This window comes from Parastagonospora nodorum (assembly GCF_000146915.1).
Source record: "Parastagonospora nodorum SN15 chromosome Unknown scaffold_17, whole genome shotgun sequence".
NCBI lineage: Eukaryota > Fungi > Ascomycota > Dothideomycetes > Pleosporales > Phaeosphaeriaceae > Parastagonospora > Parastagonospora nodorum.
Genome location: NW_001884565.1, coordinates 480,689 through 493,848, shown reverse-complemented (window position 1 = coordinate 493,848; position 13,160 = coordinate 480,689). Strand labels below are relative to the sequence as shown.

At 51.5% G+C, this 13,160-nt stretch overlaps 11 protein-coding genes across 11 annotated transcripts; 5 read left to right on the top strand and 6 right to left on the bottom strand.

Moving 5' to 3' along the window:
• Positions 1-436: 436 nt before the first annotated feature.
• SNOG_10612 (hypothetical protein) lies at positions 437-1,661 on the top strand (the record flags this gene model as incomplete). Its single annotated transcript, XM_001800824.1, has 3 exons — positions 437-629; positions 868-1,560; positions 1,612-1,661. The coding sequence occupies 3 exons, from the start codon at positions 437-439 to the stop codon at positions 1,659-1,661; spliced, it is 936 nt and encodes a 311-aa protein (XP_001800876.1).
• A 705-nt stretch (positions 1,662-2,366) lies between these two features.
• On the top strand, positions 2,367-2,644 carry SNOG_10610 (hypothetical protein; the record flags this gene model as incomplete). Its single annotated transcript, XM_001800823.1, has 2 exons — positions 2,367-2,540; positions 2,597-2,644. The coding sequence occupies 2 exons, from the start codon at positions 2,367-2,369 to the stop codon at positions 2,642-2,644; spliced, it is 222 nt and encodes a 73-aa protein (XP_001800875.1).
• A 392-nt stretch (positions 2,645-3,036) lies between these two features.
• Positions 3,037-3,673, top strand: SNOG_10609 (hypothetical protein; the record flags this gene model as incomplete). Its single annotated transcript, XM_001800822.1, has 3 exons — positions 3,037-3,066; positions 3,162-3,480; positions 3,579-3,673. 3 exons carry the CDS (start codon positions 3,037-3,039, stop codon positions 3,671-3,673), a joined length of 444 nt encoding a protein of 147 aa, XP_001800874.1.
• Positions 3,674-3,920: 247 nt separating this feature from the next.
• On the bottom strand, positions 3,921-5,816 carry SNOG_10608 (hypothetical protein; the record flags this gene model as incomplete). The annotated part of the gene is made up of 2 exons (XM_001800821.1): positions 3,921-5,644; positions 5,801-5,816. The coding sequence occupies 2 exons, from the start codon at positions 5,814-5,816 to the stop codon at positions 3,921-3,923; spliced, it is 1,740 nt and encodes a 579-aa protein (XP_001800873.1).
• A 64-nt stretch (positions 5,817-5,880) lies between these two features.
• SNOG_10607 (hypothetical protein) lies at positions 5,881-6,391 on the bottom strand (the record flags this gene model as incomplete). The annotated part of the gene is made up of 2 exons (XM_001800820.1): positions 5,881-6,246; positions 6,299-6,391. The coding sequence occupies 2 exons, from the start codon at positions 6,389-6,391 to the stop codon at positions 5,881-5,883; spliced, it is 459 nt and encodes a 152-aa protein (XP_001800872.1).
• Positions 6,392-6,527: 136 nt separating this feature from the next.
• Positions 6,528-6,693, top strand: SNOG_10606 (hypothetical protein; the record flags this gene model as incomplete). The annotated part of the gene is made up of 2 exons (XM_001800819.1): positions 6,528-6,582; positions 6,656-6,693. The coding sequence occupies 2 exons, from the start codon at positions 6,528-6,530 to the stop codon at positions 6,691-6,693; spliced, it is 93 nt and encodes a 30-aa protein (XP_001800871.1).
• A 415-nt stretch (positions 6,694-7,108) lies between these two features.
• SNOG_10605 (hypothetical protein) lies at positions 7,109-7,380 on the bottom strand (the record flags this gene model as incomplete). Its single annotated transcript, XM_001800818.1, has 2 exons — positions 7,109-7,190; positions 7,286-7,380. The coding sequence occupies 2 exons, from the start codon at positions 7,378-7,380 to the stop codon at positions 7,109-7,111; spliced, it is 177 nt and encodes a 58-aa protein (XP_001800870.1).
• A 104-nt stretch (positions 7,381-7,484) lies between these two features.
• On the bottom strand, positions 7,485-7,659 carry SNOG_10604 (hypothetical protein; the record flags this gene model as incomplete). The annotated part of the gene is given in 2 exon segments (XM_001800817.1): positions 7,485-7,556; positions 7,576-7,659. The coding sequence occupies 2 exon segments, from the start codon at positions 7,657-7,659 to the stop codon at positions 7,485-7,487; spliced, it is 156 nt and encodes a 51-aa protein (XP_001800869.1).
• Positions 7,660-8,790: 1,131 nt separating this feature from the next.
• On the bottom strand, positions 8,791-9,861 carry SNOG_10603 (hypothetical protein; the record flags this gene model as incomplete). Its single annotated transcript, XM_001800816.1, has 1 exon — positions 8,791-9,861. The coding sequence occupies one exon, from the start codon at positions 9,859-9,861 to the stop codon at positions 8,791-8,793; it is 1,071 nt and encodes a 356-aa protein (XP_001800868.1).
• A 596-nt stretch (positions 9,862-10,457) lies between these two features.
• Positions 10,458-11,271, top strand: SNOG_10602 (hypothetical protein). The gene is made up of 3 exons (XM_001800815.1): positions 10,458-10,613; positions 10,695-10,984; positions 11,035-11,271. Exons 1-3 carry the CDS (start codon positions 10,526-10,528, stop codon positions 11,092-11,094), a joined length of 438 nt encoding a protein of 145 aa, XP_001800867.1. The 5' UTR covers positions 10,458-10,525; the 3' UTR covers positions 11,095-11,271.
• Positions 11,272-11,632: 361 nt separating this feature from the next.
• On the bottom strand, positions 11,633-12,825 carry SNOG_10601 (hypothetical protein; the record flags this gene model as incomplete). Its single annotated transcript, XM_001800814.1, has 3 exons — positions 11,633-11,743; positions 11,797-12,441; positions 12,490-12,825. The coding sequence occupies 3 exons, from the start codon at positions 12,823-12,825 to the stop codon at positions 11,633-11,635; spliced, it is 1,092 nt and encodes a 363-aa protein (XP_001800866.1).
• Between the last annotated feature and the right edge of the window lie 335 nt (positions 12,826-13,160).

Genomic DNA, 13,160 nt, shown 5'->3' with positions numbered 1-13,160 from the left:
ATCACGAGATGGAGCGTCCGGACAAGAGAGAGCGCAGGATCTCCTTCAACCCGGAGGCGGTTGCCTTTAGCCCAACGACAGCTTCCGCTAGAGCAGCAGGAGTGTTTTCCGTGCCGTCTAAGCATGATGAGATGGTACAAATGGGCTTGGAAGGCTCAGCCATCCTGGACGGTATATTTCAAAGAGCCCTCTCAGGGTACTGTTACTAATATTGAAGCAGAAGACGCCACCTTGGAATCGGCTCAGGGCATGCCCTCGATCTCTGGCAAAGAAGGTAACTCGAGTTTTGTCACTTTATCTATAGAGAGTTTGCTGGCTCAAGGCATACCCATGGAAGCGCTGATGGGAGGCTCTAGAAGGTCAGTAGTTGCAGCTAGGCTGAGAAATATCTTCACTAACAGTAATAGAACAGCACCATGCTTCTGCACAAGGCTTCATGAATCCGTCTAACATCACACAAGGCTATTTCCAGGACGTTGCGGGTCCTAAAAACACCTGGATGCCCAACTACACGTTTCCATTGCTACCCACAGAACCTGATCGCAATCTTGTAGACATCGATGAACTGAGCGCTGGTCTCGGTTTGCCCAGTGCGAAGAAGGAGCCCAGGACCGAGGAAAATCCTGCGCGTACGCATAAAACCCGTCCTCCGCAAGGTGATCCAAATGCGCTATATGGTAAGCTCATCGACCGAGCTTTGAACAAGCCCCTGACCGCAAGTGCACTAGCACACTACATGAAGAATCAGAGTGAATCCTCGGAGGAGACAGTAAAAGCATCTCAGGACCACCACAACCCGTTCGTAGTCTACAGGACGCCCAAGCATGAGCAGCCTCCTGCATTGAAGGTTGTGCTTGCGCCTTCCAGGTTTCGGTATGCAGAAGCCACGCATGGTCACGGTGGAGGATGAGCATATTCCCACTGGTCCAACCATCATGCAGCAGAATATCGCCCAAGTCGCCCCGCCAGGATATTTCCATCAATACCCTAGCCAAGATCAGACCGGTCCCTCAAACCCACGTCACATCCGCCATGCCTCCAACCGAAAGCGCCCCCGAGGATACACGCGCACCAAGCGTACTGACCAAGGCCCAGAACCATCCGCAGCAGACATCTACCCCGACGACGCCCACTTCAAACCCAACCCGCAGCCCTTCCGACAGAACTACTTCTCCCCTCCAACATACATCCCCTCTCCCCCCGTCGTCCAGCCTGAAGACCCCGTCAGCTGGCCCACCCCTGCAGAAGTATACACGAACGAGCCCAAAGCTCCTGTCCCTATACCTGCTCATCCTCCACAGCTCTTCACACCTCGCGAAATCATCGCCTCGCCCACGCTCCACGACCGCTCCGCCGCAGACAACGACGTGCACTCGCTCCTCCATGACCTCCCCGAACCTAGCATCAAAACCCTCATCACATTGAACTCTTTCGACTTGGTTGGTGACGACCGCTCGCTCTCGCCAGACCAGCGCAGCGGAACGCGATACGGTTTGGTCGGCGGCGGCATTGCGCTTGGCGATAGCTGGGCGCCGCCGCGGAAGGAGGAGTGGGGTTCGAGTGCGAGGTATATGAATGAGCCGTTCAGAGTACGGCCGAGGGATCATGCAGGTTGGGGAGGGTGGGAGTGGGCGATTGGCAAGGGGTGGGGTAAGGAGTGATGAGGTGTGAGGGTTATCTTTACGGCTGCCAGTCGAGATGGTTGAGGAGTACGATATGGCGATCTTATTCTTCGGGCAGGACTGACGTGGCGCTTAGGATTAGCATGGGCTATTGTGGATGGGCTGTAGATGTCGTTGGTGAGGGAAGGTCATCCCTATCGAGCAGTGGAACTTTCGCTTGCTCTCATACTTCTCCTTTGCACTGCTTGTGATATGACATTCTTCTCGCTCGTTCGCATCGTAGACGATCGGTTGACTTTCATGTCATGTCGACCCATAGAGCTCAAGTAAAGGGTGAGTTTCGATGGCAAAGTTTGCTTTGATTCGAAACTGGAACTTGTGTTTACTTTTTGTAAGGTCCTCAGTCTGTGTCTATCATTCTGCATACATCTTAGATTGTCATCGACAATATGCACCTTTTGTGGTTGCATGGCATAGTGGGCACAGACACCATGTCCTACCATTGTCTCCACACCCTTTCTTTCACGGTGATTCTATTTACTTGCAGGACTGTGATTTTCTTGCTCATTTGCAATTTAGACGATCTATCTATATTTTCGGCTCGCAGAGGCTATGCGTGGAATACTTATTGGTAGCAAAGTTTGCGGTGATCCTACGAAAGAGAGTGAGTTTGCTTCTCAAAATGTCGCATATAGCTTTCTCGTCTGCCACTTTACTATCACGAACCGTGGATACTTTGTTCCGATGGCAGCTGCATTGGTAACTCAGCAGGCTCTCCAGCTTTTGCAGGTACCTACTCCATTCAAACCCTCCTATGAAGCACTTCGGTACCTTATGTTCCGTCTCATTTCCACCGGCTGCCGCCTTGACATTCCATGGCGCGATGACGAATACTACCCCAAACCGCCAAGGGTGGGAGTACGTCACAAGATGCGAGAGACGATTGATCTCGCCGCTCATAACCATAACAACAGTATACTACACCGCGTACCCGTGGCTTTGCACTCGTTGATTATCGATAATTTGAGTGGATTAAACATTCTGAATCTCAGCGCCAGTTGTCGGAAAATGAGGATTGAAATCACATCGCTCGTGCAACTACGCCAGACACCAGTAACGCAAGCTGCAAAATATGCTTTCACTAGCCAGTCATACATCATTCGCTTCGCGAAGATGGTCGAAGTCGAGCTTGCTTGGCCACTTGTCAAATCGCGCCCCACCAGGGTATTGTGTAGCTTTTGTCTCCAAGCACACAACAGAGAGGCTTTTAGTACAGCAAGTCTGAGACAGGGTCCATACGAAGGAGCTTGTAGGGGCGCTGTTGGCACCTTTCGCATCTGCCATCACAAGAGCCTCACCTTCTCTCAATTGCAGCGCCTCGTTGGAAACAATCTCCGATCATGGACTGGACACAATGACCAAGCATTCCTGTGCTCCTGCGCAGGTCATCGAATATCGCATTCAGCCTTCCAAAACCTGCAGGAAGTACCTCCTCCACATATACCCAGAAGATCGGCCACCAGAACCTTCCACCCATAGGCGATGAACATCAACTACCTACGCCCCAAAGCCATCCTTGGAGACTTCGGAGACCTTCACACTCGGTGGGGCGTCCTCATAAGCAACGAAGACTGGCCATCCGCTACCTGTGACAGCCAACACCACCATAAAAAAGAGCTCTGGACCAAGCGCCAAGTCCTCGAGACCTTGATCGGAATGAATATGTACATCTCCCCGCATCTCCGAACGTCCAGTCTCAATCTATGGCACAACAAGCCAAAACTTAACCTGGCGATACATCTAAGATATCATCTAGGTGACGTTAACGAAGTGTACAGCGCTGACAAGGAGTTTTTCGGTATGTGTGGAGAATCTGATTGTCATACGATGTTTGGACATAGCCTTGCTTCCATTTATGATGGGTGGAAGTTTCTGCCGTCACTGAGAATCTTCCAGGTTTGGCGGAGAATTGGTCGGCTGATGAATGTGAAGGAGCTGAAGTGGGTGGCGCAGCTGGAATAGCACGCAAGGGCCAGGGCGGGAGCATGTAGCTGAGCGACTTGGAGTATGAATATGAGCACGTTAGGAATAAGAAGTGATATGTCTGGCTTTGAGCGCTCTTAGGATCGGACTTGAGTAAAGTGTACATGGAGCATTGAAATTTTGCGGGATATGGGCGGTCTCGGAAGCATTCCGGATCCGCGATGTATAGCGCAATATGAACAGCCTGAGGGAAAGAACCGATATGAAAGGACCAGTGAATAAAGATAGATACAAATGCAAACCATCCTCATCACTTCAAGACCACTTAACTAACCCGTCAACATGCACCTGCAACGCAATACTATCTCCCACCAAACCCGCCCTCACCTCAACATTAATCCCCAAACTCCCATCCCCAACCACGAACAAATCACGATGCGCATCCGCCCCTCTCATCGGGTTCATAACATCCTTCGGCATTCTCCGCAACGCAGCAGCGCGCCACCCGCCGTTCAAATCATAGTCCCGCTCCGACGCCATTTCAGATATGGCTTTGCACCAGTAATGACACGTACCGCGATTGAACCCCACAGCGACGGGGAACGTCATGCTATGGGCGTATTTGTGCGATTGAATGCGCAGCAAGAAAACCAGTGTGGTTTCGAGAATGTGCGGAGTCATGGCGCATTCGTATGTCTCCCAATTCCAGCCCTCAGACGGAGCGCCGATAATGCGCACATGTGGGATGCTGTGATTCCCCATGCGGCGGCGGAATTCAAAGCGGCTGAACTCGGGCGTTGCGAAGTCTACTGGTATGGAGAGTTTTTGGCGCACGTAGATTGTGCGTGTGCGACCTGTGGGCCAGTCGTCGATGCAGACAATTGAGCCGGCGTTGACGCGTGCGTATTGCATGCCGCCGTCTAGACATTTGAGTTGGATTGCTAGGCGTTGGTTCATGGGGTTGCAGGAGCGTATGAGGGCGAGGGCGCGGCTTTTGTCGTCTGGGTTGGGGAGGAAGTCTAGCTGGATTCTCAGGCCGATTGGCGTGGAGCTGATTGGGAATGTGGAGAGCCCGCTCTCTCGCTCTACATCGCCGCAGTTGCGAAACTCGGCGGGCGATCGAGCAAGTAAGCCGCGGTAGACTGACTTGTCTGAGGTAGTAGCGCTCCACGCGAAGAGTGAGTAATCATCGGTTGTCTTGAGGATCTCTTCCTGAAGGCGGATAAATGCTTTCTCCCCTTCACCATACAGTAGTGGCATCTGTATGTCAAAGAGACACGAGCAGGCAGTAGCCGATGTCTTCCGATCGTGTCGTCTCGCGACTTGCACGCCTTGAGACATTCGTTGCGCGACAGACGCCTCTTGCACCAGATTCGGATCCTCCAAAATTGAGATTGGAATACCGGTAGCATCAGCCAATTCCTCCAAGAACTCAATCTTCTCGCCCATATATCTCCAGTCTTTCAGATAGAAGCGACAAGTACATGGTGCGAGTAGCTCTTGTAACGTCCAGCCACGTTTAGTCCAACGACACGACTTGAAGGCGGACCTTGCGAAGTCTGAAGCAGAGCTCGCCTGGTTAAATATGGGTCGCGCGATGTCGCCCAGGTATACAAGACATACTTCTGCATTCCGATACCACCGATACATCGAGTTGATGGCCTCTTGCAGCTCTGCGCTACTGGACTTATCGATGCAACATGTGTCGATCCATATCCATTCCAGCCGGAGAGCCTGAACTTCTCTAGCCGCATTGGCGATCTTCGAATACCCGGGGCGGTTCATTAAGTCTTCCTCAGTCATGCTGCCAATTGACATACCAGGATTCCAATTGCCTCGCAGCAGCATCTCCATGCTTGCAAGCATCAAACTAGACTGACTATCTTGGCTTATCAACGAGGTGGTAGATGATTCGACAGACGGCTCGTCGAACGATCTCGTCAAAGCTTTGATCCTGTTGATCCATACTAGCTCTTGATAGCTGACTTCGTCCGAGCCCCAGGTGTGGGAGAGAATGGCGTATGACGGTGTATCATTGTCTGTGAATGATCGTAGCTCAAGAGTGTTGACATCAATGAGCCGCATAACATAATGTTGGTGTTGAATCGCAAAAGACGGGAGATCGTACAAGTGGGGTGGAGACAGAACATGCAAGCCTAGGCTGCAAATGGGCTAGAGCATGCATGAAGCCATACTCTTTTCATCGACCATTTTGGACGGTGATGAAACGTATATAGATGAATGTCAAAATCTTGTACGAACTCCCGTCTATTCTTCAAGGGTCGGCAACGGCATGTTCCGAACTTCTCCATTCCTGTTGTCTCGTTTCACCTTCAAAGTATGTATCCTTGAGCCATGATGGTGATGTGATGAACGGATCTTTATCGTCGTCGTATGTCGAACAAGAAGGATCGTTCCCTGAACTAGAGCTCTCCTCTCGTTCTAGAGATAATGCAGTAGGACGTCGCCGATGTGTCTTTCGGCGAGACAAACTGGAGGACCCTGAGCTCATTGAGCTCAGCCCGACGTCTTGCCGGCTCTCTGAGCGGCTTTGTGACCGAGGAAGCTTCGTGTGTTTGCGCCAGTAGGCCAGCGCTTTCCTGACCCGTCCAAGACAACTTGTAACGTCTTGTGCGGGAACCTGAGACTATGTTAGACTAGGAAGTCCTCTCAAGTATGTTCTGCCACCATACCTCTGGCTCTGGAAGATCAAAATCGGAGCGTCTCTGAAATTGGGACGAAGACTTTCGTCCGTCCTTTGTCGCGTAACACTGCGTTGTCAACATGGCGTCGTGTATATGATATAATCTGTGATCCAAGTCTAGAATTTGAGTATGCCTCCTCATTTACTATGGGGTCTCGAAGAGATACACAGCTATTAGTACGCCATGCGGAATGTTCTAAAGCTTAGGCAAAGGCGTAATGAGCGTCATCTCGGGGATCTGCACACTGACCACATGGTGCTGCCTACTTACGGGTACGCCGTGGTGGTGATTATTTTGCACGGCCCTCACATGTTGCTGAATCCGACCGTGTGCTACTAGATGCAGCTACCGCGCATGGCAGCCAGGATGCTGCAGTGGAGTGAATGACCCTTGGTCATATTGGGCTCGCTGGGGCTACGCCACGGGGCTAAATCCATATCGAGGCAGTGATGTAGGCTGTGGTGATTGAGCATGACGCACTGAGATGCGTCGAGATCCGGGGTCGGCTCTCGGAGGAAGGTTAGGCTATCTTGCAAGTATCGGGTTTCTACACCAACGCCAAGAGGTCATATTGTTCCTTGCCAACAAACATGGTGCCTGCGAATGTTCGCTTTCGAGCTGGTGTAGCCTTGATGAGACTCGTCAGCACTAGGAATGAGGCTTCGGAGTTCTAAAGCTAGGACGAAGACCGAAATGCACGCTAAGCTCATCCTAGTCTCTGATTGGGCTATGCGCGTTCGGGCTCGTGTTGGTATATGTTTTTTGGAAGGGAATATATGTAAACGGTGAGATACTCGCCTATCCGGGTTTGAAGACTTCTTCGGATGTCTGGCTGCTTGTGGTGTGCAAGGCTCGTGCTATTGTAACATGGTTCAGTGTACTGCAAGGAGGTCACTTACTCATCGCAGTCGACCATGCGGGCCGAACATGGTCTTGTCATGACCCGTCAGTTGGAAGATGATAGGCCCTACTTACCGCTGCACAAGTTGTATATCTGGAATGGCTTGGTTCGATGAAATCGCGGTCGTGGCCGTAAGGGTGTGGTCTGCAATCTTGACACTCCAAGACATTTCCTCATGGCAGTATACACCAATCATAGATGTAACCTTAAAGCAGGTCATTCGACATGACTACATTGAGCTAAAAATGCTGCATAGGAAGTAACACAGCGTCTTCATTGTGGCCTGTTGTTTGTGATGGCGTCAACAGGAGGCAAAGGCGACCCAGTTGGGTGGTTACCATTATACTGAATATTGAAGAACAACCGGAGTCCCAGGATAAGCCATGGGCCAAGTTGCAGCCTGATCTAGGGGCACTGATAGATCAGACTCCTTGTTGAGCAGAGCCATGGTTGGTCCTGAGCTGTTGTGATGACAGGGCTGTGCCAATTGCTGATCAAGCAATCGTCCGAACTGGTCCGTTCACCGCATATGATACTATGAGTGTCCGTATATTTGGGGCTGACGTGCTTTACTTGCATCGTCGATGTCAAAGTAAGACAGCGTTCATGCTCTTGGTGTTGGCATCCTTGGGCAACGCAAAGCCACCCTAACGATCCTTCGAGAGAGAAAATAAGGCTGCAGAAGAAGGCACCTGTGCGTAAAAGGAGGCGGTCCTTCAATGCAATGCTGCAGACATTGATAATCCTTACGCCACGTAGTGTGCAGTGCCGGCACGATCCGGGGCTGGTGTGCCTGCTGAGACTTCAGTTCAGAGGGAATTTGCCTCAAGAAGTGAAACTCCCCGTCGAAGAACCAGAGTCCTGGATCGTTGCTGAGCGAAATGTGTTGGTTTGATGACAGAGCAACAAGGTTGTTGCAAAGAAGACGAAACCTTGGAGGCTAATTTAGTGTCGCGCTACCCTTTTTCATCTTCAATTTCGACGTTGAGCGGACACAAAAAAATGTTCTCAATCCTGACCATCATGAAGACATATTTGTTTATTAAGAGGAGAGATTGTGATCGTATCAGCATTGTTCATTATTTGTCAATGACGTCATGTGCAGGCATTCCAGTAATTTCTCCTGTCTACCAAACCGCACAGTACCTGGTCTTCCAGCATCACTCCTCGGTATCCAGTCTGACCGAGGCCGAACAGCAAGCCGTAATGTGCCCTTTGTGATGCACGCGTAAGCCGCCCCATTTCCAGGAGGCGTAGAGTGGGTTGCTTTTGTGGTTGAGCTTATGCCCTATTTTCGGAGTCCGACAGCGCAACCCGAACGCTAGTGCCAACCACCGCGGTAGACCATGTGTTGCGACCTGGACTGAGTCACATCGACTGCCAGCAATGCAGCCATTCTGATGTAATTCTATCTCTGATCTAGATTCCTCTGCTGAGTTGGTGGTGAGATCACGCAGTCGCGCTGCACCTACACAGCGACTGGTTAGCTTGAGGTGACACGAAGAATGACTTAGTAATTTGGACATACCGAGAAATGGTGGCCTAGAGGGTAAACATACGGAGGCCATGGTCATAATGTTCAATCTCCAACCTGCGCAAGCCACGCCGGGTCCTGGACCGACTTCATGAGACCCAATTCGCGATATGTTTCGACATATATTGGCGTCGACCCTACACCTATGAAAAGCCTCCTCGAGATTCGGACGTTTGTAGTACAGTGCCTGTGCCTGCAGTATATGCGCATGTCTGTGCCCATGTAGGGCTCAGCGAAAACGTCAGTGACATGCTCGCTTTGACCGGTAGAAGACCACAACGGAGGCTCCAACGGGGTGAAAAGAAGCCGTGCCTGGAAGTCTGCATCGTCTGTACGCATATGCGGACACACTTGCCATGCTGATTGACGGAACCCTTGCTGGAGCCTGACCCTGTGTAATCTGTTGCTCGCGTAAGTTTTTCCAAGCTTCTGAGAACAGAAGTATTGCAGTGTTGAAGAGTGAACGGCCCGGGAAAAATAGGAAGTCGTGCAGGTTGCACATTGGGGTCCATAGTAATACTCGCCGAACATGCCCACGCGATTAGGCTTCGTGAGTTGATCGCGTGTCACGGTGATGTGCCGGCATGTTCTGAAAGGGCGCGACGCTCCTTTGCAACGTCGAACATGGCCCGACTCGAGGATTTCCTTGCGGTCGAAGTGTGACCAAGGATGCGGCTCGTGACAATGGGAACAGAGAAGTTGTGGGAGAGTTGCTAAATTTCTAGCTTCAGCCTCAGCAAGCTTGGAATATGAGTCTCTTCCTAGTCGTTCTTTCAATCTCTTCTTGTCGATCCGACGTGGGGTTGCTTTGCTAGTCCGCTGTATAAAGGAAGCGAATCTTCGGCTAGACAGTTGGAAGGCCAACCTGTCAGCCCTTGATATATGCTTTGTGATATCGAGGAGAAGTTCTGGCGGCAGTTGATAAATTGGGCAGAACTCAGCATTGCAGAGCTCAAGTTCTCCAGCGCGCTCATTCGCTTCTGGTTGTCGCTCCCTCTTCTCAGGCCAAAGATAGTTCGCAATCCTTTTCCGGAGTTCAAGAGAGTGCCAAAATCGCATGATAGCCGTCTGATTTGCGTCTGACAATGTGTGCTCAGGGTACTGGTATCGAGACATTAAGAAGATGTTGACGCCCACTCAGGCAAGAGGCTGTCCAGAAGATGAGGATTATCAAAAGAGTATAGATGTAAGACAAATGTGAAATTGAAGAAGACGTGTGAAAATATGTTGCGGACAAATCTGCTTCGGGTCAGTGAATTAGTGCTGCAAGGTCCCAAAGATTGTCGTTCCGAAGACTCCAAAAGCAGTTCGCACTGTCCGGGTCTCATGATGCTTGGTATCGTGAAGCAACCAGCCCTGAGGTCATGCCATGACTTGGGATTGATTTGATAAAAACGTTTGAAGATAGACAGCCTTAGCCAACAGCTATACCAATGGTGACCCTGTATCGCGGTTGTTGGTGAACGGGCGCAAGCCATCCAGCCGCAGATACGCGGACCACAATGATCATACATGGTTCAGGCCTGGAAGAACGGACGTCTGACAGATACTCGTAGTAATATTATTAAGAGTGCAACTCTCATGTTGCTTGCGCCGGGTGCATAGTGTTGTCTCGTCTGCAACGCGATGACCGCATCGGCAAAACCCCGGCCCGTCCACGCTTGCGCCCAATGATGAACATTTACAAACTTTTGGGCCATCACCACTCGCAACAATCACGCCCGCCTACACGCCCTACCAAAACTCCCTTTAAACACCCTTACACACACACACCGCCACAATGGTCAAGCTCGAGGAAGTCATGGATGAGGAGTTCGTCCGCGAACAGGACGGCCCTCATGACGAGGACGACTGGGACACCGATTCGGGTATGACGCCGTGCATTTCGCTCTTTCCTCAGTTATACTCTATGCAGGGAGAGGGGATGATGTGCTAACAGCGAATTACAGAGTCAGATACCTCGTCCATCGCCTCTGCGCCCACCGACGAAACTCTCTACGAGCGCATCCTCGCACTACAAGACATGATCCCCGCCAGCACACGACGCAGCATCAGCTCGAAAGTAAACACCACATCGTCATGGCTCAAGTCGGGACTGTTTATGGGCGGCAAGACGCTGTGGGTAGTGAGCACGAGTGCGTTGCTGTTGGGCGTGCCATGGGCGCTGGCGTATAGTGAGGAGCAAATGATTGTGGAGCAGGAGAGGGCCGAGTTGATGGCGCAGAGGGCGCAGAATGAGGTAAGCCATGTCTTGAAGGTTGTGAAAGATGGATGCTAACGAATGCACAGTTTATGGCACCTGGTACACCGACGCCTGGACAGCCGCAGGGCGCGAAGCCAGCTTTGTAAGGCTTTTCTATACCATGACGAACGGATACACGGCGGCAATGGCGCTCAGCTTGATGCATCAGCTGTGTGGAAATGGGGAGGGGCGTTATGAAAATGACAATCATATGCATATAGCTCAACGGTCACGACCTGTACTATATTTCTCGACTCTTCAATAATGTATTGCGCATTACATCACTTTCTTGAACACTTCAGTAGATTTTGTGTATCTGACGTAGTGGAGTTGACTTTTTGTGATCGCCTGCTATGCTGTAATATATACAATTGTGCGACGATTTATCGCACCCACCTGGCGACAGTTGTACTCCGTCATGTCTACCGCAGCCGTAGTCCCATTACATGTCACCAAACAATGCGCCATTTTGCAGTCGTCCAAACGTGCTCGAGATGATATAGAGTCTAGCCCAAACGGCTGCCGGATATCGTGTGACATTGGTACGGAAAAGCGTGCGCTCGCTCGCTCAGACCCAGGAATTGTGGTAATACAGGGAAGAGAAAAGTCATGAGATTATGGTTGGTAAGAGAGGCGATTGGAGGTTTAGAAGGGGATGGCACCGGCGGACATGGCGGCGCCAGACTGCTCTTGTTGCTCCATTACTGCCTCGTCGGCTGCTTCTATCGCGACGGCAAGACCGAGCTTGGCGGTGTTCTAAGAATTCTGTTAGCGAGTGTCTTGATTCTAATCTCATTTTCGATACATACCTGCTTGTGGTCGATCTCACCAGAGTAGGTGACTCTGATAGGTGGTGCAATCAACTTCTCCAACAAGCACGAGACCTTGCCCTGGTTGTCGATTTGCGCCCTGAACGATGACGCACGGAAATCGTATTTGGCACCAATTGTGACATTGCCCTCCTTCTGTGGACCAGCCATTGGTCCTCCGGGTCCAATTCCGGCAAATGCAAGGTTGCAGTTGATGCCCGTCTCGACCTTGTCTGTGATCCTGCGCCAGTATGAGGCCTCCAACACGCCGCGGTCGGGGATGATTTGTCCGCAAGCCATCCAGTCTGCAGCCTTGTATCGTGCTGCGTAGGAGACGTTGAGCTCTGGTGGGTATGCCATGGCGGCACGGCTCCAGAAGGCGTCGATGCCGAGCGACAATTTAGGCGTGACAGCCTGAAGGTAGCTAGCCATGAGCATACCAGTTACGCCACCATCGAGTAGGGAAGGGTTCACAGCCTTGAGCGAGGCGGAGAAGTCGGCACCGGTGTAGTCGTTCTCGAGCGAGACCATGTTGCCTTGCGATGTGAGCTGCACAGCAGACTTGGTAACGAATGCAGATGTCCATCGCCAATTGAAGCGACCAGAGAATTGCAGGTCGTTGTCGAGGCTACCTTGCATAAACACCTGGCAGAGGTCAGCTTAGATGGGCGGCATTCAAGCGAGGCAACACACCCTTGGTGATCCATAGAGGACCATGTATGAGTAGGGTGGCTGCAGCTGCGATCCCATAGACAGCGAGTGCGCAACCTGGAACAGAGGAGCGGCGCTGAAGGCCTTGGTGAGCTCGGCGCGCAGGCCAGAGAAGCTCGAGTTGTTCAAGAACACATCGCGCTGCACTTCCCTCGCAATTCCCTCAACGGTGCCGGGGTTGGCCAATCCTAATAGTTCTCTCCGGTCTTGGAATGCTGTGTACACATCCAGTACCCGTGCAAAGGGACCGGTATGCGCAGTCTGTGGGGGTGTGAAGATGCTGGCGACAGCTTGCTCCTTGGTTGGGTTGACCTCCATGGCGGGCAAACAATATGGTCAGATGCTAATGTGACACTCCTCCGGCTCTGGGCAAAGCTGCACGGATAAAACACAAATGACGGCGAATTTGGCGGGCTTGACGAGCTTGACGTGATGCGCGATGATGCGTTGGTCTGCGTCCTGACGATACCTAAATTTCTCTGGAAGCTTGATGACATAATGCACAAGGCTAAGCCCCAAGCCGACAATTTACCGCGCGACCGACCTCAGCGATAAGATATGACGGCCATTGGGCCTTGCTTTTTGGTACGCCGGGACTTTGCTACCGCGCAATTACCTCAGGATTGTCTGCGCGTCTCCCACCTCTGTGCATA